At 48.1% G+C, this 21,209-nt stretch overlaps 1 protein-coding gene and 1 pseudogene across 2 annotated transcripts in view; both read left to right on the forward strand.

The window, feature by feature from the left end:
• The window catches only part of Eif2ak4 (eukaryotic translation initiation factor 2 alpha kinase 4), a 57,341-nt gene continuing 36,132 nt past the window's right edge, over nt 1-21,209 (forward strand). For both annotated transcript variants that reach the window (XM_042687549.1, XM_042687550.1), the window contains exons 1-9: nt 1-180; nt 4,266-4,378; nt 6,382-6,484; nt 11,458-11,610; nt 14,960-15,040; nt 16,750-16,898; nt 18,019-18,134; nt 18,361-18,518; nt 20,647-21,182. In XM_042687549.1, the coding sequence (XP_042543483.1) occupies nt 37-180; nt 4,266-4,378; nt 6,382-6,484; nt 11,458-11,610; nt 14,960-15,040; nt 16,750-16,898; nt 18,019-18,134; nt 18,361-18,518; nt 20,647-21,182 (1,553 nt within the window). In that variant the 5' untranslated portion in view covers nt 1-36. The remainder of the gene's footprint in view (nt 181-4,265; nt 4,379-6,381; nt 6,485-11,457; nt 11,611-14,959; nt 15,041-16,749; nt 16,899-18,018; nt 18,135-18,360; nt 18,519-20,646; nt 21,183-21,209) is intronic.
• Nucleotides 18,751-18,873, forward strand: LOC122114731 (annotated as a pseudogene).

A 21,209-nucleotide genomic window follows, 5' to 3' on the forward strand; every position in this document is an offset into this window, starting at 1 on the left:
GCGGCCAGGCGGTCCTGCCTCGGCCCGCGCGCAGCCATGGCTGGGGGCCGTGGGACCCCCGGGCGCGGGCGCGACGAGCCGCAGGAGACTTACCCGCAGCGGCAGGACCACGAGCTGCAGGCCTTGGAGGCCATTTACGGCGCCGACTTCCAGGACCTGCGTCGGGACTCGCGTGGTCCGGTAGGAACGTGGCGGGCCCGGCCTCCCCGCCCGCGGCCTCCCTCCCCGGGCCTCCCCCCACAGAGCTGGGCGCGAGCCCGGGCGCTCCGCCGCTCCCCGCCCGGCCGCGTGGTCCCCCAGCCGCCGCCCGGGCTGCCACCGCGGCCCGCAGCGCGCGCCCCCGGCCCGGCCCGGCCGGCGCCCCGGCCCCCGGCCCCCCGCCGAGCCGGGCGGGCTGCCCCCCGCCGCTTCTCCCTCGGTCTTTGCGGAACAATGTTTCTAAACGGGGTCTTTGAGGAAGTCCTGCCTCCTTTCCCACCCTTCCCGGACTTCCGCGGGACTCTGGCTCTCGGAGCTGCCCCAGCGAGTTCACACCGTCTCCTCCCCTCAGGAGACCGGGAGGCCTGGGGCGGGCCCAGCCTGGCCCCGGGGGCCGACCTGGCTAGGCCTTCATTTCCAGAGTCCGCTGACTTTAACCTGCAAGTGTACCACTTACACATGCTGCCCTGGGCCTAGCACGGGCTTTCTGGTCAGCGAACGACCTCTCTGTGTCCAAACACCGACAACCACGAAGTCAGACTGGTCATCAGCAGCCGTAGATGCCCAGGGGTGCACTGGACTTCATACGAAGCCCCCACGACGTCCTCTGGAGCCAGTTTCCTTTCATTACCTTCTCATGCAGAAAAAGGAAGTGAAAAAGCAGCTTCTTTGAGTAGCCACACCAGTAATGTGTGAATTTACAGCTGGTGGCCTTTGTAACGTGATAGAACACACACAAAACACACAAAAACTTATCCAGTAACTGCCCCTGGCCCGGGGACACATGGCCTCAACCACTTCCAAAGGCCCCACAGGCAGATCATTGAAGAATTCAGTAAGGACGAATCGGCGTTTACTCATTTAATGGGCCCTTACTAGCACCCGCTGTGCAACCCTCTACTGGGAAAGACCTTGCAGGTCCACCATCCTGAGGCCTGCTGGCTTCCAGAGCTCAGCAGTGGCCCTTTTGATGTTTGCCAGTGGGTTTCTCATATTGCTGACAACTCGACCACATCTTGGGGAGCTTCCAAAGATCCACCACCACTGGAAGTTATGAATATTCAAATTTCACACCGACCACCTTATGTCAGTTCAGGCCAAATTCACTGCCATTAAATTCAGATCAGATTTTTTGGTCGTGGGGCTTGAACTCTGGGCCTGGGCGCTGTCCCTGTGCTCTTCAGCTCAAGGTGAGCACTCTACCACTTGAGCCATAGCACCACTTCTGGTTTTCTGGTGGTTTATTGGAGATTAGAGTCTCACAGACTTTCCTGCCAGGGCTGGCTTTGAACCTCAGTCCTCAGATTTCAGCCTCCTGAGTAGCTAGGATTACAGATGTGAGCCACCAGTGCCTGGCTTTTTTTTTTAAACTTTTGAGAAGAATATGTTCAAAGGTAAATTTCACCTTATATATAATTTGTATATATGTATATATAATGTACATTTATATATACATATATATATTTTGTAAGTAACATTTTGGAGTGCCAAGTAAAAATTATTTTACAAAAAATTAACCTGCACGGCCATAGTTTACAATTTTATAATTGAGAGATAGTTTTAAATTGTTAATCAATTCCTTCATCAAGATTACCTTATCAGCACAAGGTTTGCTGGCTTATAATTTAATTATCATCTCTGTCTCTGACGCTACATCAGGTCTGTGAGAGTTCTTGTAGACTCTCATAATATACCACACACATTTTCTGCCAGGAGAAAATGAAATGTCTCCTTGTAAGTTTTAACTGTGTTGACCACCTTTGTGTGTAAGCCTTCCCTTTTCTGCAAACTGTTTATCTTTTATTTATTTTTCTGCTCCGTGGTCTATTTTTGAAAAATTCATTTGTAAGCACTAGATACATATTAAAAAGATTAATGTTGTGGCTCATGAATTACCTGTAATAAACCACATGCACTTTTATTTTTGTCTAATTTATGCGATACATATTTTAATAGAGGAGGTGGAGCATGGTTCAAGTGGTAGAGCATCTGCCCAGTATGTACAAAAACCTGAGTTCAAAACCCAGTATATAAAATAAAAACAAAACAGTTTTACTGGAATAAAAATGAACTATTTTTGTTTCATATTTTATTCTTTGTATTTGTTTTCCTAGAAAAGACTTCTCAGGCTAAGGATGTAGCCCAGTACCTATTTACTTTGTGGGCTTGACCCCAGAACTGGGGGGAAAAAGGATGTGGTAGTATACCCAGCCATCAGGAAACAAAGGCAAGAGGATGTGTAGTTTGAGCCAAGCTCAGGCAAAGTTAGGAGGAACTTATCTCAAAAACAAAATGAAAATAGAACTGAAGATGAAGCTCAAGTGGCACAGGGTTCAATCCCCAGTATTACCAAAAAAAAAAAAAAAAGGCCAGAGAGAAGAAAAACACTTCAATACTTCCTTGTTCCATTGTTACCAAACTATGAAATCTTTGAGATTTCCTTTCAATTCTTTCATGACTTTGTTTTCCAGGGTTTGAACTTAGGGCCTCAAAATCACTTTGCCTGCTTGCTACAGGCTGGCACTTGAGCCATGCCCCAGCCTGGCATATTTGCTAGCTATAGAGATGGAGTGTTGATGGTTTTTCTCCATGGCCAGCTTCCAATGAGGATCTCCACGTCTTGGCTTCAGATCGTTGCCAGTGAAATAATTCCCAAATGTATCTGTATCTACTATTTAATATTATCTATCCATCTACTCCAGCAACACTATCAATATTGCTTTAGTTACAATACATTTGTAGCAAACCTAAGTGTCTAATGTTTCCATTTGCTTTACAGAACTTCCCAGACTAGTTTTACTTTTCAGGTTTTCCATGCCAGTGTTAGAATCAGCCTAATATCCTCACTCATTTTCTGTTGCTATAAAAGTGTCACAAACTAGGGCTGGGAAGGTGGCTCAGTGGTAGAGCGCTTGCCTTACATGCCTGAGGCCCTGGGTTCGATTCCTCAGCACCACATAAGCAAAAAGAAAAAAAGCCGGAAGTGGCGCTGTGGCTCAAGTGGTAGAGCGCTAGCCTTGAACTGAAAGCTGAGGGACAGCACCCAGGCCGAGTTCAGGCCCCACAACCGGACCCCCCCCCCAAAAAAAAAAGTGTCACAAACTGTGTAAGTGAAGGGAGATTAGTGTAAGACAAATCCCCTCTTCTTAGAATAGGACTGCATTCTGTTGTGCTTTTTGAACTTTCAGTATTAAAATAATGTTTCCTAAAGTGATTTTTATGATAAAGATCTATTTTTCTCTTTTCTCTTTTTCTTCCTTTTCGTTTTTTTGCCAGTCCTGGGGCTTAAACTCAGGGCCTGGGCACTGGCCCTGAGCTTTTTTGCTCAAGGCTAGCACTCTACCACTAGAGCCACAGTACCGCTTCTGGCTTTTTTCTGCTTATGTGGTGCTGAGGAATCAAGCCCAGGGCCTCATGCATGCGAGGCAAGCACTTTACCACTGAGCCACCTTCCCAGCCCTGCACCCACCTTTTTATTGGTTGAGATGTGGAGGGGTTCACCAATTTTTTACCTGGGCTGATATCAAACTGTGAGTAGCTAGGGGTTACAGTCATGAGCCACCATAACTGGCTCAAAACTTTAAAAAGTCAATGCACATTTTCCAAAACCTTCTGAAATCTGAAGCCTCAAGCATTTTGGGGAGGGTATCTCAGCAACTCTCCCCTCTCATCCCTGCCCAGGTATCTTCTGCCCCTCCCACTGTGTCTAGCACCTCTGCCTGAACAGCCCTCCCAGCTCCCATTGGTATTTGCCTTATGGTTTGTACAGCTGGCTAGACCCGTGGCTGTATGAGTTCACCCACGTGCTTCTAGCCCGAGGACAGTGACCAGCATAGAGTTGGCACTCTGTCACATATGAAGGTGTGGAAACCAAATACAGTCTTTTGATTCAGTGTTTTGGTACTTTGCCAGGGGAAATGTATTTTCCCTAGCACGGTGTTGTTTTTAAACCATGCTTTTGGAAAATAGGAGCCACCACCTGCGTAGATAGAACCCTGGAGCTGAGGGGACGTTAGCTCGATCATTACCATTGACTTTCTAGAACAAATATCCTTCCTCTCTTTTAGGTCAAAGGGCCCCCTGAAATCAACTTAGTTCTGTACCCCCAGGGCCTGGCTGGTGAAGAAGTATATGTGAAAGTGGATTTGAGGGTGAAATGCCCCCCAACCTACCCCGATGTGTGAGTACCTGTAGAAACAACTTCCAAGATTTTCATTCCAGCTCATTTTTCCCCCTCCTTTCCCTGTTTCATGTAAGCTTTCCTTTCCAATGTTGAGCTTGTATTTCAGCAAACTGCATCTGCCTTGTACAGTTCTAGAACATTCACTCCAGATGCTGATATTTGTGCGGTGACTCCATTTGCTTCTTCTGATGTGTTCAGGTTTATTTAATTCTCATCAAGTGGCAAGGGGAACAGTCCACCACAAGACAAGAAAGGCATGGCTAAAGGCGTTCTGGCCTGGGCTCAGCCCGCTGCCAGTCCTGGGGCCTCCTGGTTGGGCCTTTCGGAGGGGGGGGGGGTGTTCCCCAGACCTTCCCCAGGGAGGCAGCCCTGCCTGGCTGCTGTTAGATGTGTGGGCTGGCTGTGTGAAGAGCAATGGCAGCTTGGGAAGGAAAGTGGCCTGTGCGCTGCTTGCTAAGGGCTGGTCAGCTCTGGTGGATGTTGTCCTAAGGAGGGGAGGAATAAGAAAAGTCGCCGTGATTCGCATCCACACCAGGCTCCTGGAAGTCAGGAAGCCGCACTTGCTCTGAAAAAGTCATTAATGGGAACCGTTAACTCAGTGTACGGGAGCAAACGAAGACCGTGCCTCTCCAGGGTTTTACCATTTACTGTGAGTGTGTGTGCGTGTTTCTTGACACAGAGTACACAGTACCTTGTCTGAAGCTGCCCAGGGGCCCAAGGGTGGCTCAGACCCCATAGAGTCCCCCGGGGTGCACCACAGAAGCCGACTCCAAGTCTCATCTTTTTGATAGGCAGGTGATCCCAGCTGAGATATGCCTCCTGTCCCTGCACTCTTTAGGGGTAGGGGGCTGATTATTTTTGAGATAGGGTCTCGCTTTCTGCCCAGGTATATGCCTGGACTGTGATCCTCCTGTTTTTCCATTCCCACCATAGCTGAGGTGGCAGGCATGAGCCAGCATACCTAGCGTCTTCCACCGAGATGGACTCATGCAGACTTTTCTGCCTGAGCTGACCTGGAACCATGTTTTCCTGCTCACAGCCTGTCACACAGCAGAATTGACAGGCACACTCCACAGCAAAGAACTATGAGTGAGAAAAAAATCTTAGGGATTTTTCTGCCTAAGCTTCCAATCTTAGCTTTCCAAGTAGCTTGGATTACAGGCATGAGCCACCAGCACCCAGCTTCCAGGTCTCAATACATCTTTGGCCATGTATGTGGGAATTCCCATAACCACCTTCTTGAGTTTGAGAATTAGCTAGAATAACTCAAAGACTCAGGAAAATACTGACCATGACTGATTTATCATAAAGGATATGAGCAGCCAAATGAGAGGTGGGATGGGGGATTTTTTAATTTTTTTTTGAGAGGAGATCTGGAGTTGAGGATCGGAAGCAAATCAGAAGCAATAAACAATCAAGGTTAAGAAATTCTCATTGGCCGGGCGCTGGTGGCTCACGCCTGTAATCCTAGCTACTCAGGAGGCTGAGATCTGAGGATCGCGGTTCAAAGCCAGCCCGGGCAGGAGAGACCATGAGACTCCTATCTCCAATAAACCACCAGAAAACCGGAAGTGGTGCTGTGGCTCAAGTGGTAGAGCGCTTGCCTTGAGCTGAAGAGCTGAGGGACAGCGCCCAGGCCCAGAGTTCAAGCCCCACAACTGACAAAAAAAAAAAAAAAGAAATTCTCATTGGATGTAAACCTGCAGTCAGACACAGAAGACATGGAAGGGGAGGTAGTCATTCAAGCTCAGTAAATCAAGGTACCCCCAGGAGACGGCCCCCTGACAGCTGGGATGCAGACTAGGTCTGCCTAGTACCTGGAGTGGCTAGGAGATGGGTGACAGGTTAAGTAAGTACCCTTAACCTGAGGTGGTTGTGGTGAGGTGTATGGGCCTTAGGCTTCCGGCATGCTGGGAACTCAGCAACTGTCAATGCACTCAGGCTCACCATGTCTCTCAGTCACTGGCTCTCTCTTGTGACACCATTTTTGTCTTTTTCAGAGTTCCTGAGATAGAATTAAAGAATGCCAAAGGTCTGTCCAATGAAAGTGTTAATTTGCTGAAATCCCGCTTAGAAGAACTGGCCAGAAAGCATTGTGGGGAGGTAAGCTAATTGAAGTGGGCAGTTACAGGCTCCGTCCCAGCTTACAGGCTTTTCCAGTGTGCATCAGATCCTACTGTGACTAGAACAAGTTTTTTTTTTGTTTTGTTTTTTTTTGTCGATCATGGGGCTTGAATTCTGGGCCTGGGCGCTGTCCCTCAGCTCTTCAGCTTAAGGCGAGCGCTCTACCACTTGAGCTTGAGCCACAGCACCACTTCCGTTTTTCTGAGTGGTTTATTGGAGATAAGAGTCTCCTGAGCCGGGTGCTGGTGGCTCAAGCCTGTAATCCTAGCTACTCAGGAGGTTGAGATCTGAGGATCGTGGTTCAAAGCCAGCCTGGGCAGCAGAGACCATGAGACTCCTATCTCCAATAAATCACCAGAAAACCAGAAGTGGCACTGTGGCTCAAGTGGTAGAGCGCTCGCCTTGAGCTGAAGAGCTGAGGGACAGCGCCCAGGCCCAGAGTTCAAGCCCCACAACCGACAAAAAAAAAAAAAAAAGAGTCTCATGAACTTTCCTGCCGGGCTGGCTTTGAACTGTAATTCTTAGATCTTAGCCTCCTGAATAGCTAGGATTGCAGACGTGAGCCACCAGCACCCGGCTTAAAACCAGTTTTTGTTTGTGTGTTTTTCTGTTGTTTGTCACTGGGTTGGCTTTTGAACTTGGGGCCTCATGTGTGCTCGGCTGACAGGCTGACATGCTGTTGCTTGAGCCACACCTCTGGCCTGGTTGCTTTTTTTGCTGGTTATCTTAGAGTCTTACAGACTTTTGGCTTAGGTGGACCTTGAACTATAGTCCTCTGGGCCTCAACCTCTTGAGTAGCTGGGATTACAGGTGTGAGCTACCAGCACCCAGTTTGTTTTGTTTCTTATTGTTGTCACAAAGCGGAACTTGGTTATTTGTATTTCTTGGCTTACAGGATTTATGATTTAAAAGTTGTGGAGTGAGCCGGGCGCTGGTGGCTCACGCCTGTAATCCTAGCTACTCAGGAGGCTGAGATCTGAGGATCGAGGTTCAAAGCCAGCCCGGGCAGGAGAGACCGTGAGACTCCTATCTCCAATAAACCACCAGAAAATCGGAAGTGGTGCTGTAGCTCAAGTGGTAGAGCGCTCACCTTGAGCTGAAGAACTGAGGGACAGCGCCCAGGCCCAGAGTTCAAGCCCCACAGCCGACCAAAAAAAAAAAAAGAAAAAAGTTGTGGAGTGTATGTTGATGGTGTTTAAAGCTGTCTCTGACATCTTGGCCATTTTTGCACTCTTTTGGCATGATATCTTGACTGGATTTTGATATGAACTTTCCTAGTAAAAAATGTAGAAACTGATTTCTCATCAGAATATATCATTTTTTTCCTTTTACACATATCAAAAAGCTTCTTGTTTTCCTTAATTGGTGATGATGTCCTATGCTCCCTCAGTGTCTCTTCTGTACCTGACGTTTACACTGAGTTCGGTACTGACTCTTCTTTTTAAACATCAGGGTCTGCATAGGTCTTCTCCCTTGGTGGCACTTTAGAGGATAAGACTAGGTTTCCATGTTTCCCTCAGAGTGGGCCAGTTCCCTTCAAGTTCACTCCACCTTTCCCAGACTTTCCCAGTCACTCAGTATCAGTGTGTTATGTGTTAGACAGCTTTCTATTGATGTAGCAAATGCTTGACATAAACACGTTGGAGATAAAGGTCCACTTTGCCTCTCAGTATTGGAGATTTCCATCCAGGACTGACTGGCCCTGTTATTTCTGGCATGTGTTCCAACAATACAACCTTAGGGGAGCTGAAAGTAAAAGAGGAAGAGGAGAGGCTGGGGTCCCACTATCCTGTCAGAAGACCTATCAGGAAGTCCCGCCTCTTAAAGGTTCCCAGTGCCCTCCTCCCAGTGCCCATCTGGGGACCAAGTCTTTCACACTTTGCCTGGGAGACACACTCCCTTTGGGTAGCTCACTGTACCCCAGGAAAAGTGAGAAGAGTCCGCATTGGACTATCCTCAGACCATCCTGTCTATTCTCATTGTTAAAGACAAAGCCCTGTTCTCCTATAAAGTGAGCGGACAGACTCTCCCTTGCTTTCCCTAATTAATGCAGGTAATTCATAATGCAAGTGAATTTCACAGGGCTGAGTCATGGAAGAGTTAGGAGGTGCCTTGTGGCTATAGAAATTTTTTCAACTATGAGACTGGGAATGTGGCTTAGTGGTAGAGCGCTTGCCTTGCATGCATGAGGCCCTGGGTTCGATTCCTCAGCACCACATTAGCAGGGGGGGAAAGCCGGAAGTGGCGCTGTGGCTCAAGTGGTACAGCGCTAGCCTTGAGCTGAAGAGCTGAGGGACAGCACCCAGACCCAGAGTTCAGGCCCCTGACTGGATGCCCCCCAAAAAAAAAATTAAAAAAAGAAATTTTTTCAACTAAAATTGCTGTTTCCAAGAACTTCAGTGATTGGCAATACAAAGAAAGTCATTGAAGAGCTGGGAAGATGGCTTAGTGGTAGAGTGCTTGCCTAGCATGCATGAAGCGCCCTGGGTTCAATTCCTCAGTAACACATAAACAGAAAAAGCTAGAAGTGGCACTGTGGCTCAAGTGGTAGAGCTCAGGGATAGCACGTAGGCTCAGAGTTCAAACCCCACCACTACCACCAAAAAAAAAAAAAAAAGTAATTGAAGTCCAAGTGCCTGTGGCTCATGCCTATAATCCTAGCTACTCAGAGGGTTGAGATGTGAGGATCATGGTTCAAAGCCAGCCCAAGCAGGAAAGAAAGTCTGTGAGTCCCTTGTCCCCAATTACCCTACAAAAGCTAGAAGTGGAGCTGTGGTTCAAGTGGTAGAGTGCCAGCCCCGAGTGAAAAGCTGAAGAGAGAGGTGAGAGATGAGAACTGGGGAATTCTTCTAAAATTTCCTTCAGGTCTAAGGGGCTCCAATGTCTAATGAAAAATACCAGGGAGTTTGTAGAAAATTCAGCTCCAGAAAATCTCCAGATTCTTAGATTTGTGACTTAGGATTTAATTTTGTTTTCTGATTTCTTCTTAATTGACTTTTTAATTTGAAGATCATTATGGATTTACACCCAGGCACATGAAATAATAGAGCAATACCCACGCAAGCCCCTGCTCAGTGGTGACATTCTGCGATAGAACGTCGGTTGTATTGTATTGCTCACTGGGAGCTGCAGCTGGCTGTCCTACCCTGCATCTCACCACAAGTCACTAGGCCGGCAGAGGACGGGATGCAGTGGGATTTTATTACAGCTTAAACACAGGCTATTCATTAACTGGAAGATGCTGGCCAAACTAAGACAAATACTGTGAGAGTATTTCTCCGATTCATGGGGACAGCGGGTGGAATGGCTGTGGGCAGAGCTGGGGGGAGTAGACAGCTGTTGCATGAGTACAAAGTTTCAACTTGGACAGGTGAGAAGGTTCTGGAAGTGGATGCACACATTGTGAGTGCCCTTAGCATTTAAAGCATTCCACCTCCTGTTTATACTAGCCTGCTGTAGATATTTGGCCACAATTTTTTTTTTCTTTGTCGGTCATGGGGCTTGAACTATTGGCCTGGGCGCTGTCCCTCAGCTCTTCAGCTCAAGGCGAGCGCTCTACCACTTGAGCTACAGCGCCACTTCTGGTTTTCTAGTGGTTTATTGGAGATAGGAGTCTCACAGTCTTTCCTGCCCCGGCTGGCTTTGAACCATTATCCTCACATCTCAGCCTTCTGAGTAGCTAGGATTACAGACATGAGCCACAGGCGCCCAGCTTTGGCCACAGTTTTTTTAAAACTATCAATACTCATTGGAGACGTGTTCGCATAGGGGACTTGAAAGCGTGTTAGACAAGGGAATGCGCAGGCTCTTGTCAGCCTAAAGTTTGTTTCCATAGCCCGAAGCCTATAATTCCAGAGAATTTGTTTTTATTTTCAAGTAAAGTAGAATATAATTAAGTATTAAAGTGTGGCTATGGGATTCTTGGTGGTGTGGCACCCAGCTATTAAGATGTGACTCATCTCATCATTTGAATGGGGATAGATACCAGAAAGCAATGTGGTTTGTAGGAGAGAGGGCGGAGGGAGTGCCAATACTGTGGATTGAACCCAGGGCCAAGCCTTTATAAGACAAGCACTTTACCACTAGAGACGCACATGTCCGCAGCCCTTTTGCTTGTTTTAGTTGTGTTTTGTAGGATTACAGGCTTGGGTCCCCACGTCCAGCTAAAAGTAACAGGTTGTTAACCATTTTCATTTGTCTCTAAGCGATTTTTAATTTAATAGCTCATTGTTTATCATAATAAACATAAACTAACACTTGCCCGAGACTCTTTTCTTACGTGAGTCACATCAGACTCGCTGATTCTCATCAGTTCATTACCTTGCACAGACACTGGCCTGACGCTGGGAAAACCACAGTGAGCAAAGAGTTCAGCCACAGGTGAGGGGAGCAGACAGAACACACCCTAGAAACTAGAAAAGCGGGCAGCACCGAGTGCTGACAAGAAAAATATGGAGGCCAGGTGTCATGGCTCACATTTATAATCCCAGCTATTGGAGAGGTGGAGAGAGAAAGACTGCACTTCAAACCCAGCCCAGGCAAAAAATAGTGAGACTCCCATCTCAAAGAACAAGTTGGGCATGGGGGCATATATCTGCAAACTCTAGTTGTATGGGAGGCATAGCTAGAAAAAGAAAAAAGGGTGAGACCCTATCTAAGTACTTAAAACCAAAAGACTGGGGGTAAGGCTCAAGTGGTAGCATGCCTGCTACTAGGTGCAAGGCCCCTAGTTCAAATCCCAGTAGCACCCCTTATAAATCTGTGAAGACTCTTGACGGTGATGGGCCTGGCAGCGCGGCTCATATGGTGGAATAGCCACCGAGCCTGGCCACGGGCCTGAGTTCCGTCCCCCGTGCTCCAGATGGAATAGAGCGGCCGCTCCCTGCCCTCCCCCTGGGCCACTTGCGCTTGCTGGCTCTTCTGTGTTTATTTGATGGCTCTTCTGTGTTTAGGTGATGATATTCGAGCTGGCGTACCACGTGCAGTCCTTTCTCAGCGAGCATAACAAGCCCCCTCCCAAGTCCTTCCATGAAGAAATGCTGGCCCGGCAGGCTCAGGAGGAGCAGCAGAGGCTGCTGGAGGCCCAGCGGAGAGAGGAGCAGGAGGTGAGACATTCCAGGCCCGGAGCTCGATGGCTGCTGCCCCTGACTGTGTCTGGAAGCATGACTGACCATGTGCAGGAGCGGCAGGGGATGGCCCGCGGGCCCCTCCGTGTCCTCTCCCTACGGCCATCAGGCCGGCCTCACTTTGAGAAGGAGAAGGGGCATTGGGGAACCTTCCTGCATCTTTCCGAGCTGGCCACACTGGTGGAGTCCACTGCGTCTCTTCCTCGTGTGAGACCAGCACGCCTACCCACCCACAGTGAGCCCCAAAGCCTGGAACGAAGCTCCTCACGCTCCTTGTCCACTGCTACTTGTCCTTTCGTCTGCTGCATGAGTGTGAACCCTTTCCTTACTTTAAATCCTTCACATCAAACACAGTGTGGGCGGGGGCTGGGAAGGAGGCTCAACGGTAGAGCGCTTGCCTCGCATGCATGAGGCCCTGGGTTTGAGTCCTCAGCACCACGTAAATAGAAAAAGCCGGAAGTGGCGCTGTGGCTTGAGCTGAAGAGCTGAGGGACAGTGCCCAGGCCCAGAGTTCAAGCCCCACAACCAACAACAACTACAAAAAAAGAGTACAGTGTGAGTTCCTGAGCTTCTTTCTTGGTTTTAATTTTTTTCCTGTGTATTCTTTGGTTCAAGTTATCCAGAACTGATCTCACTGCAAATTAGAGAAAAGAGGGCATAGGTTTGTTTTCCTTCCTGGACATTTCTGCAACACATCTATTAAATAACTATTTTTTTATGAAGTGACTCACACTGTTTCCATGAAACATACACCAGCTTCTATTGCTAGGGTCCGTTTGGTTCCATTGGTCTGTTCTGCCTGCTATTTGAGTTGCTGTGTGTTGAATGTGTTAACGCTTCAACCTCCACCTCTACCTCACAGTGATGCTTACCACACCCACTCATCCCCTTCCACCCCCACACACCTTGCTCTCTTCTCGCTTTTCTGAGACAAGGTAACCAAGGCAGGTCTCAAAACAGTCCTACCTCTGCCTCCAAGTACTGGGATTGCAGGTGTACAGCATGGTGTGCAGCCTCATGCGTTTATCTTCATATTGCTTCCTCAAAGTCAGAGCAGAACATACAAACCCACTGAGTCATGACTCTACTGCTTTCGGCGTTTGCAGTTTTTCTAATAGTATCTACATTTTGCTGAGGTTGGCCAGCACTCTGACCCTCCTGTTTACACTTGGGGTGACCAGTGTGAACCACCACAGTTAAGATGGAGTCTTTTGGGCCAGCTAGTCCAGAGATGCTGTCCTTCCAGTCTCAGCCTTCTAAGTAGCTAGGATTACAGGTGTGAGGCACCAGTGTCGGGCTTATGTTTGTTGTGACGTTGTCATACATGCATATAACAAACATACTTTCATCCTGTTTTCCATCCCTACTATCCCTCCTGCTCTTCCCCTTCCCAGATCCTCACCTGCCTTCTATGTTTCCACTTTGCCTTGGAATTGTGTATCTGGCTCCTTGTTTTCTTCTTCCAGTGTTTATGCTAGCCCTGTCTGTCTGTGAGTCCTAACCATTTTGTGTCTGTTTACTTTATGCAGTAGAATGACTGACCTCAAGGCTTCCAGCTTGTTAGCCAGGACCACACCCCAGCCCTTCTTGTAGTATTATTATTATTATTTTGCCAGTCCTGGGTCTTGTACTCAGGGCCTGGGCACTGTCCCTGAGCTTCTTTTTCTCAAGGCTAGCACTCTTACTACCTGAGCCACAGTGCCACTTCCAGCTTTTTCTGTTTATGTAGTACTGAGTTATCAAACCCACGGCTTCATACATGCTAGACAAGCACTCTACCACTAAGCCACATTCCCAGACCTAAATTTTGTTTATGAAATAGGGTCTCACTACCTTTGTCCAGACTGGCCTACAACTCTTAAACCCTCCTGCCTCTGGCTTCTGAGTAGCTGGGATTCCAGGCATGTGCAACCATGCACCATCTTGCTTACCTCCTATAAAACTGTATAGTCCAGTCATCATTGAGAGTGTATAGTTTCCTATTATTAGGGGACAATAAGTATGTAGCTAACAGCATTGTTTTGGTATACTGTTGTAACTGCATAAATTTGAGGATATGTTTGTTTTTAGTTTTTATTTTTTTATTATGAAAATACCGTACAGAGGAGTTACAATTACATGGGCAAGATAATGAGCACATTTCTTTTTTTTTTTGGGTCTGGTCGTGGGGCCTGAACTCTGGGCCTGGGCGCTGTCCCTCAGCTCTTCAGCTCAAGGGTAGCGCTCTACCACTTGAGCCACAGCGCCACTTCTGGCTTTTTTCTTTTTGCTTATATGGTGCTGAGGAATCGAACCCAGGGCCTCAGGCTTGCAAGGCAAGCTCTCTACCACTGAGCCACCTTCTCAGCCCCATGAGCACATTTCTTATCAAGCATTGTTGCCTCCTTCTTTGTTTCCCCTTCCTATCCCTTACCATCACCCCCTACACCCCCCATTCCTCACCCCGAGGTTTTTGTTTTTGTTTTTTTGCATTTCATTGCTATTAGAGTTTTGTTTTGTTTTGTTTTGTTTTTTTGGGGGGGGGGTCCAGTCGTGGGGCCTGAACTCTGGGCCTGGGCACTGTCTCTCAGCTCTTCAGCTCAAGGCTAGCACTCTACCACTTGAGCCACAGCGCCACTTGGAGCCTTTTTTTTTCTCCTTATGTGGTGCTGAGGAATCGAACCCAGGGCCTCATTCATGCAAGGCAAGCGCTCTACCACTGAGCCACCTTCCCAGCCCCATTATTAGAGTTTAAGTGATGTTCTTAATACTTTTGACACTTTCAATCTGAAATTTTAGGGAACTAAGAAAAATTGGATAGAGATCAAAATATCACTTTTTATACTGAAAAGGCTGGAAATGCAGGTGTGGATCGTGGTGGAGGGAGGGGTGTAGAACCTTGGCCCTCATCTCCCCCAGGCCCTGGGCAGGGACAGCTCAGCCCAGCCCACTCTTGCAAGCTGGCCCTGGAGCCAGACACTGAGCAAGCAGATAAGAAAGAGGAGGAAGAGGAAATGGGTCTCTGGCTCAAGTGGTAGACTGTTTGCCTTGAGCTGAAGAGTTCAGGCCCAGAGTTCAAACCCCACGACCAACAAAAAAAAACAAAGAGGATGAAGACACCGAGGGGGCTAGTGCTCCCCCAGCAGTCCTCCCTCACACCTCCTCCAGGCACCGGGGAGCCAGAGGCATGAGGTCCCCCAGACACCGTGCCGCTGCAGCCAGCTCCTACATAGGTTCTACGTGTCCAGGTCTCTCAGGAGAGAGGCTCTAGGTGGTTGAAATTCATAGTCCCTGTTTCTCACTGTGTGTTTTCAGAGATCAGCATCTGACTGTGGTTTATTCATTTTAGCAACGTGAAATCCTTCATGAGATTCAGAGAAGGAAAGAAGAAATAAAAGAAGAGAAAAAGAGGAAAGAAATGGCCAAGCAGGTACTCTATCTATTCGGTTGCACTAAGATAAGCATAAACTACTTACTTTCATGTCCATCAAGGTCGATTTTCCCTCTCAGTTGCTTTCAGTAGTAACCCTTAAAGTGAAGTAACAAACATTCACTTGTGTGTTTTAGGTCGTGGCAAGGTGAGTGGAATGTATTCTCTGGAGCTGATGTAAGCTTAGGTGATTCAGGCTCTTTAAGGAGGAGTCACAGGAGAAGTGTGACAATTTGTAAATAAACAAGGCTGGAATTCAAATAATGCTGGTGTTTGGGGGGGGTGTAAGTCATGTGAGAGATGTGTCCCCCACCATTCAGCACCTGCCTGAGATCTCCCCAGGTGTTGAGCGGAAAGATTCTAGCAGCAGAGGGGTGGAAATGGATACTGGAAGGATTTTCTTCTTTTCTTCAGAGTCTGGCTCAGTGGAGGGTGTGGGGAGGGGGGTGAAAGCAATTGGAGGAATCCAGAGAAAATGTTCCTCATTCTTTACAAATGGAGCGTTTGACTTAGATGTAGAGAAACCGAACGGAGGCCCTGTGCAGTATTCACCGAGGCTGTGTGCAGCCCTGGCAGCATGGCTGGAGCCCCCCCCCCCCCCCCCCCCCCGCCCCATTTTCCACGGTCTCAGCTCAGCTGTGACTCTCTCTCCCAGCTCTGCTTCCCAGCTCTTCTGCCTACCCCAACACTCCAGACAGCCTCTGGGCTGCTGTGTGAATTCCTTCCCCTGCCCACCCAAGAGCTCAGTCTCCTAACTTCACATGCATGTTCCAAAATTCTGAGCATTCCAATCTATAAAATCCATATTCTCCTTAAAACTGCAACCTGGGCCTGGGAAGGTGACTTAATGGTAGAGTACTTGCCTAGCATGCATGAGGCCCTGGGTTCGATTCCTCAGCACCACAGACACAGAAAAAGCTGGAAGTGGCGCTGTGGCTTAAGTGGTAGAGTGCTAGCCTGGAGCTGAAGAGCTCAGGGACAGCACCCAGGACCTGAATTCAAGCCCCAGGACTGGAAAACAACAACAACATAAACAAAACAAAACAAAAAAACCTGCAACCTGGACTCTTTTTTTTTTTTTTTTTGGTCCGTCATGGGGCTTGAACTCTGGAACTGGGCTCTGTCCCTCAGCTCTTCAGCTCTAGGCTAGAGCTCTACCACTTGATCCACAGTGCCACTTCCAGTTTTCTGGTGGTTTATTGGAGATAAGAGTCTAAGGGAACCAGGCACTGGTAGCTCACGCCTATAATCCTAGCTACTCAGGAGGCTGAGATCTGATGATCGCAGTTCAAAGCCAGCCCAGGCAGGAAAGTCCATGAGACTCAAGTGGGTAGAGCACTTGCCTTGAGCTGAAGAGCTCTGGGACAGCGCTCAAGCCCAGAGTTCACGCCCCACAACCAACCAAAAGAAAAAAAGAAAAAAAAGAGTCTCAGGGACTTTCCTGCCCGGGCTGGCCTTGACCCAGGATCCTCAGATCTCAGGCTCCTGAGTAGCTAGGATTACAGACATGAGCCACCAGCGCCTGGCTTAGACTTTAGTTTTTGACCCAGTACATATTTGGGCATTAAGTTGGTATAAGTTGAGTTTTATTCCATTGTAGGCATTCAGTTTAAACAAGACATGTCTGGCCCTGAATTCACCATTAAATTCAGTGCTTGTCTTCCATTCTAGACTTGCATCTAAACTAGGATTTGTATTTCTTTTTCTAGGAGCGTCTGGAAATTGCTAGTCTGTCAAACCAAGATCCTAGTTCTAAGAGAGACCCAGGAGGACACAGAACGGCACACACTCTGTGTGGAGGCTCTCCTGACTTTGTGGGAAATGGCAAACACCGCACCAGCTCCTCGGGAAGGGCACGGTAAATCTTGGCATTCCTGGGGGAGGGGTGGGGGACACGGTAAGGTGCTGGTATTCGGGCTTCAACTTAGGACCTGGTTGATGTTCCTTAGACTTTTTTTGCTCAAGGCTGGTGCTCTAACATTTGAGCCACAGCTCCACTTTGAACTTTTTGGTGGTTAACTGGCTATCAGAGTCCCATGGACTTCACACACTTGTGAAGTTTGGTGGGTCTTCAGTGTCAATAACCCTCTCAAAGCCTGCCTATCTTACTGAATTGGATAGCCACATAAAACCAGTTTCCAACCATCCTTATTTGATTTTTAGTTTTTACTGGGGATTGAACCCAGGGCCTCACATATACTAGTGAAGCATTCTGTCACTGAGCTATACTCCCAGTACTTTTAAATTGTATTTTAAAACAGAGTCAGGCTAGGAGGGTGGCTCAGTGATAGAGGCTTGCCTTGCATGCCTGAGGCCCTGGGTTTGATTCCTCAGCACCACATAAGCAAAAAGAAAAAAAGCCGGAAGTGGTGCTGTGGCTCAAGTGGTAGAGTGCTCACCTTGAGCTGAAGAGCTGAGGCCCAGAGTTCAGGCCCACGACCGGACCCAAAAAAAAAAAAAAAGAGTCTCAGTAAATTGCTTAGGTTGGCCTCCTGAGTAGCTGAGATTACATATGCCGCCATGCCCTGTCCCAAGAATCGTTATTTGGGGGGAGGGGTGGGGGAGGGGAGCTGTACCCATGAGCAGCTCTGGAGATGTCAGGCAGCATGGTGTCTTCAGGTTTGCATCACGCCCCACTCCTCCTGGTCCCAAGTGGAGAGTAGAAAGTGGGCACCATGGAAGAGGAGTGGATTTCCCATTTCATTCTATCCTGTCCCGCCTTGCTGCCCCACCACGCCGCCTCCTCCTTTGAGCAAGCCAGCCGCCTTTGTTTCCCAGGGCCTCTGTCCAGCGCTCAGCCTGGGCCGCTCCCCATTTCTGACAGTGAGACAGAATGAGTGACCATGACAGCCAAGGTCAGAGCACCAAGGAAGATGATCAGTTGAGGGTGGGGAGGGCCAGTCCTCTTCTGGAACCAGAAGGGCAAGACTTCCTGTCCTAATCTTAAAGAGAACAAATTGTCCAACGGTATTTTGAAGGCGCGATCGTCAGTATTCCATATGTGGCAGCGATGATTCCCCTGGCTCCTGTGAAATCCTGTATTTCTCTGTGGGAGGTCCTGACCAGCTCATGGTACACAAAGGAAAATGTGTTGGTGAGTAAATACATGTTTATTAAAGCAGTCGTACCGCTGCAAGTTAATCATAAGGGAACAGAGTACAGAATAGACACGGTCTTGTTCAAACCAGCTCGGTCCACAGAAGGCTTTCAAGCAGAGAGCACATATATTTTAGAAAAATAGTTCTCACAGCACATAGCAGAGTCACACTGTTAAATGAGTGAGTGAATGAGATTTCATGACTGTTCTGTTTCATTTGCAGGCAGCGATGAACAGCTGGGAAAATTAGTCTACAATGCTTTGGAAACAGCAACTGGCAGCTTTGTCTTGTTGTATGAGTGGGTCCTTCAGTGGCAGAAAAAATTGGGTCCATTTCTGACCAGTCAAGAGAGAGAGAAGATTGACAAGTGCAAAAAGCAGGTAGGTGTGGGTTCATCTCCAACACCAGGTTTGATTGGCTCCCAGAGCTGAGTGGATGGGGCTTCTTAGTGGGTGGGGTGTTCAGGTTGAAGAATCATAATATCAATTTATAATAGAGTATAAAGAGAATATTTAATATTGCATATTATAGTTGTTACGCAGTAAAGTAACTATAAAGAGGAAAGGCATGGTATTTAGAAATGTGTGTACTTTGTATATAAAAAAAAAACTTAAGACTACTTTCAGGGATCATTTCTATAGTTCATTACTAGAGAAATCTCACTGATCATGTAGAGTACCGGGAGGCAACAATGCTTGATAAGAAATGTATTCGTTATCTTGCCCATGTAATTGTAACTCCTCTGTATGGTATTCTCACAATAAAATAAAAAGAAAGGAAAACTTGCTGGGCACCAGTGGCTCACGCCTGTAATCCTAGCTACTGAGGAAGCTGAGATCTAAGGATCACGGTTCAAAGCCAAACTAGGCAGAAAAGTCCATGAGACTCTTTGTTGTTGTTGTTGTTGTTGTTGTTTTGGTCAGTCATGGGGCTTGAGCTCTGGGCTTGGGTGCTGTCCCTGCACTCTTCAGCTCAAGGCAAGCACTCTACCGCTTGAGCCACAGGGCCACTTCTGGTTTTCAAGTGGTTTATTGGAGATAAGAGTCTCACGGACTTTCCTGCCTGGGCTGGCTTTGAACTTCGATCCTCAGACCTCAGCCTCCTTAGTAGCTAGGATTACAGGTGTGAATCACCAGCGCCTGGCTAGTAGTTCTTTCGTGAGACTCTTTTTTTTTTGGTCCGGTTGTGGGGCCTGAACTCTGGGCCTGGGCGCTGTCCCTCAGCTCTTCAGCTCAAGGCTAGCGCTCTACCACATGAGCCACAGCACCACTTCTGGCTTTTTTTGCTTATGTGGTGCTGAGGAATTGAACCCAGGGCCTCATGCCTGCAAGGCAAGCGCTCTACCACTGAGCCACCTTCCCCTCCCTCCATGAGACTCCAATTAACCACCTGAAAACTGGACGTGGTGCTGTGGCTCAAGTAGAGCACTCTCCTTGAACTGAGGAGCTCAGGGACAGTGCCCAGTCCCAGAGTTCAAGCCCCACGACTGACAAATAAATAAGTAAATAAAAGAAAAAGAAAAACTTAGCTGGGCGCTGGTGGCTCATGCCTGTAATCCTAGATACTCAGGAGGCTGAAATCTGATGATTGTGGTTTAAAGCCAGCCCAGGCAGAAAAGTCCCTGTGAGATTCTTCTCTCCAATTAACCATTCAAAAACCGGAATTGGTGCTGTCGCTCAAGTGGTAGAGTGCTATCCTTAGGCACAAAGAGGCTCCTGGACAGTGCCCAGGCCCTGAGTTCAAGTCCCTCATCTGACAAAAAAAGAAAAAAACTTACCAGACTCCAGTGTCTCATGCTTGTAATTCTACCTACTCAGGAGGCTGAGATCTGAGGATCAAAGCCAGCTCAGTCAGGAAAGTCTATGAGACTTTTTTTTTTTTTTGGGGTCTGGTCATGGGACCTGAACTCTGGCCTGGGCACTGCCCCTCAGCTCTTCAGCTCAAGGCTAGCACTCTACCACTTGAGCCACAGTGCCACTTCTGGCTTTTTTCTTTTTGCTTATGTGGTGCTGAGCAATCGAACCCAGGGCCTCAGGTATGCAAGGCAAGTGCTCTACCACTGAGCCACCTTCCCAGCTCAGTCTATGAGACTTTTATCTCCAATTACCTACCAGAAAACCAGAAGTGGAGCTGTGGCTCAAAGTGGTAGAGCGATAGCCTTGAGTGGAAAAGCTCAGGGATAGCACCCAAACCCTGAGTTCAAGCCCCACAACCAACAAAAGAAAAGAAAAGAAAAACTGAAAGCAAATACACTGTAATCATTGGTAACTTCTGAGCTGAGTTCAATACCTATAGTCCAAGCTTCTGGATAAAATTAAAGAAGTAGAGGATTCAGCATATTTTTTGCATCTTTATTAGCTGCTAGGTTGGCCACACAGTTTAAGGGAAGGATTTGGTTCAGAAAAAAAAATTGTTTTGTTCTCATCGCAAAGTGTACTTGATAACAGATACTTTACTTTTGAAGTAGTAAAATACCAATTCATGTCTATTGAATCTTTGTCCTTCTAGATTCAGGGGGCAGAAACAGAATTCAACTCTTTGGTGAAACTGAACCATCCAAACGTAGTCCGCTACTTCGCCATGAGCTTCAGAGAGCAGGATGACTGCATGGTGGTGGACATGTTGGTGGAGCACGTCAGCGGCCTGTCGCTCGCCGAGCACCTGAGCCACGCGGGCCCCATCCCCGCGCCGCAGCTCCGCAGGTTTGCCACCCAGCTCCTGTCTGGCCTCGATTACCTGCACAGCAACTCCGTGGTGCACAAGGTCCTGAGCGCATCGAGTGTCCTGGTAGATGCCCAGGGCACGGTCAAGATCACGGACTACAGCATCTCCAAGCGCCTGGCAGACATCTGCAAGGATGACGTGTTTGAGCAGACGCGAGTTCGGTTCAGCGACAGCGCCCTGCCTTACAAAAGCGGGAAGAAAGGGGATGTGTGGCGCCTGGGCCTCCTGCTGCTCTCCCTCAGCCAAGGGCAGGAGTGTGGCGAGTTCCCCGTGACCATCCCCAGAGACCTGCCGGCGGACTTCCAGGATTTCCTGAGGAAGTGAGTGCCTCGCCCTTCTCCAGCGGC

The sequence above is a fragment of the Dipodomys spectabilis genome, unplaced genomic scaffold (genome assembly GCF_019054845.1).
Source record: "Dipodomys spectabilis isolate Male_0828 unplaced genomic scaffold, ASM1905484v1 ptg000108l, whole genome shotgun sequence".
NCBI lineage: Eukaryota > Metazoa > Chordata > Mammalia > Rodentia > Heteromyidae > Dipodomys > Dipodomys spectabilis.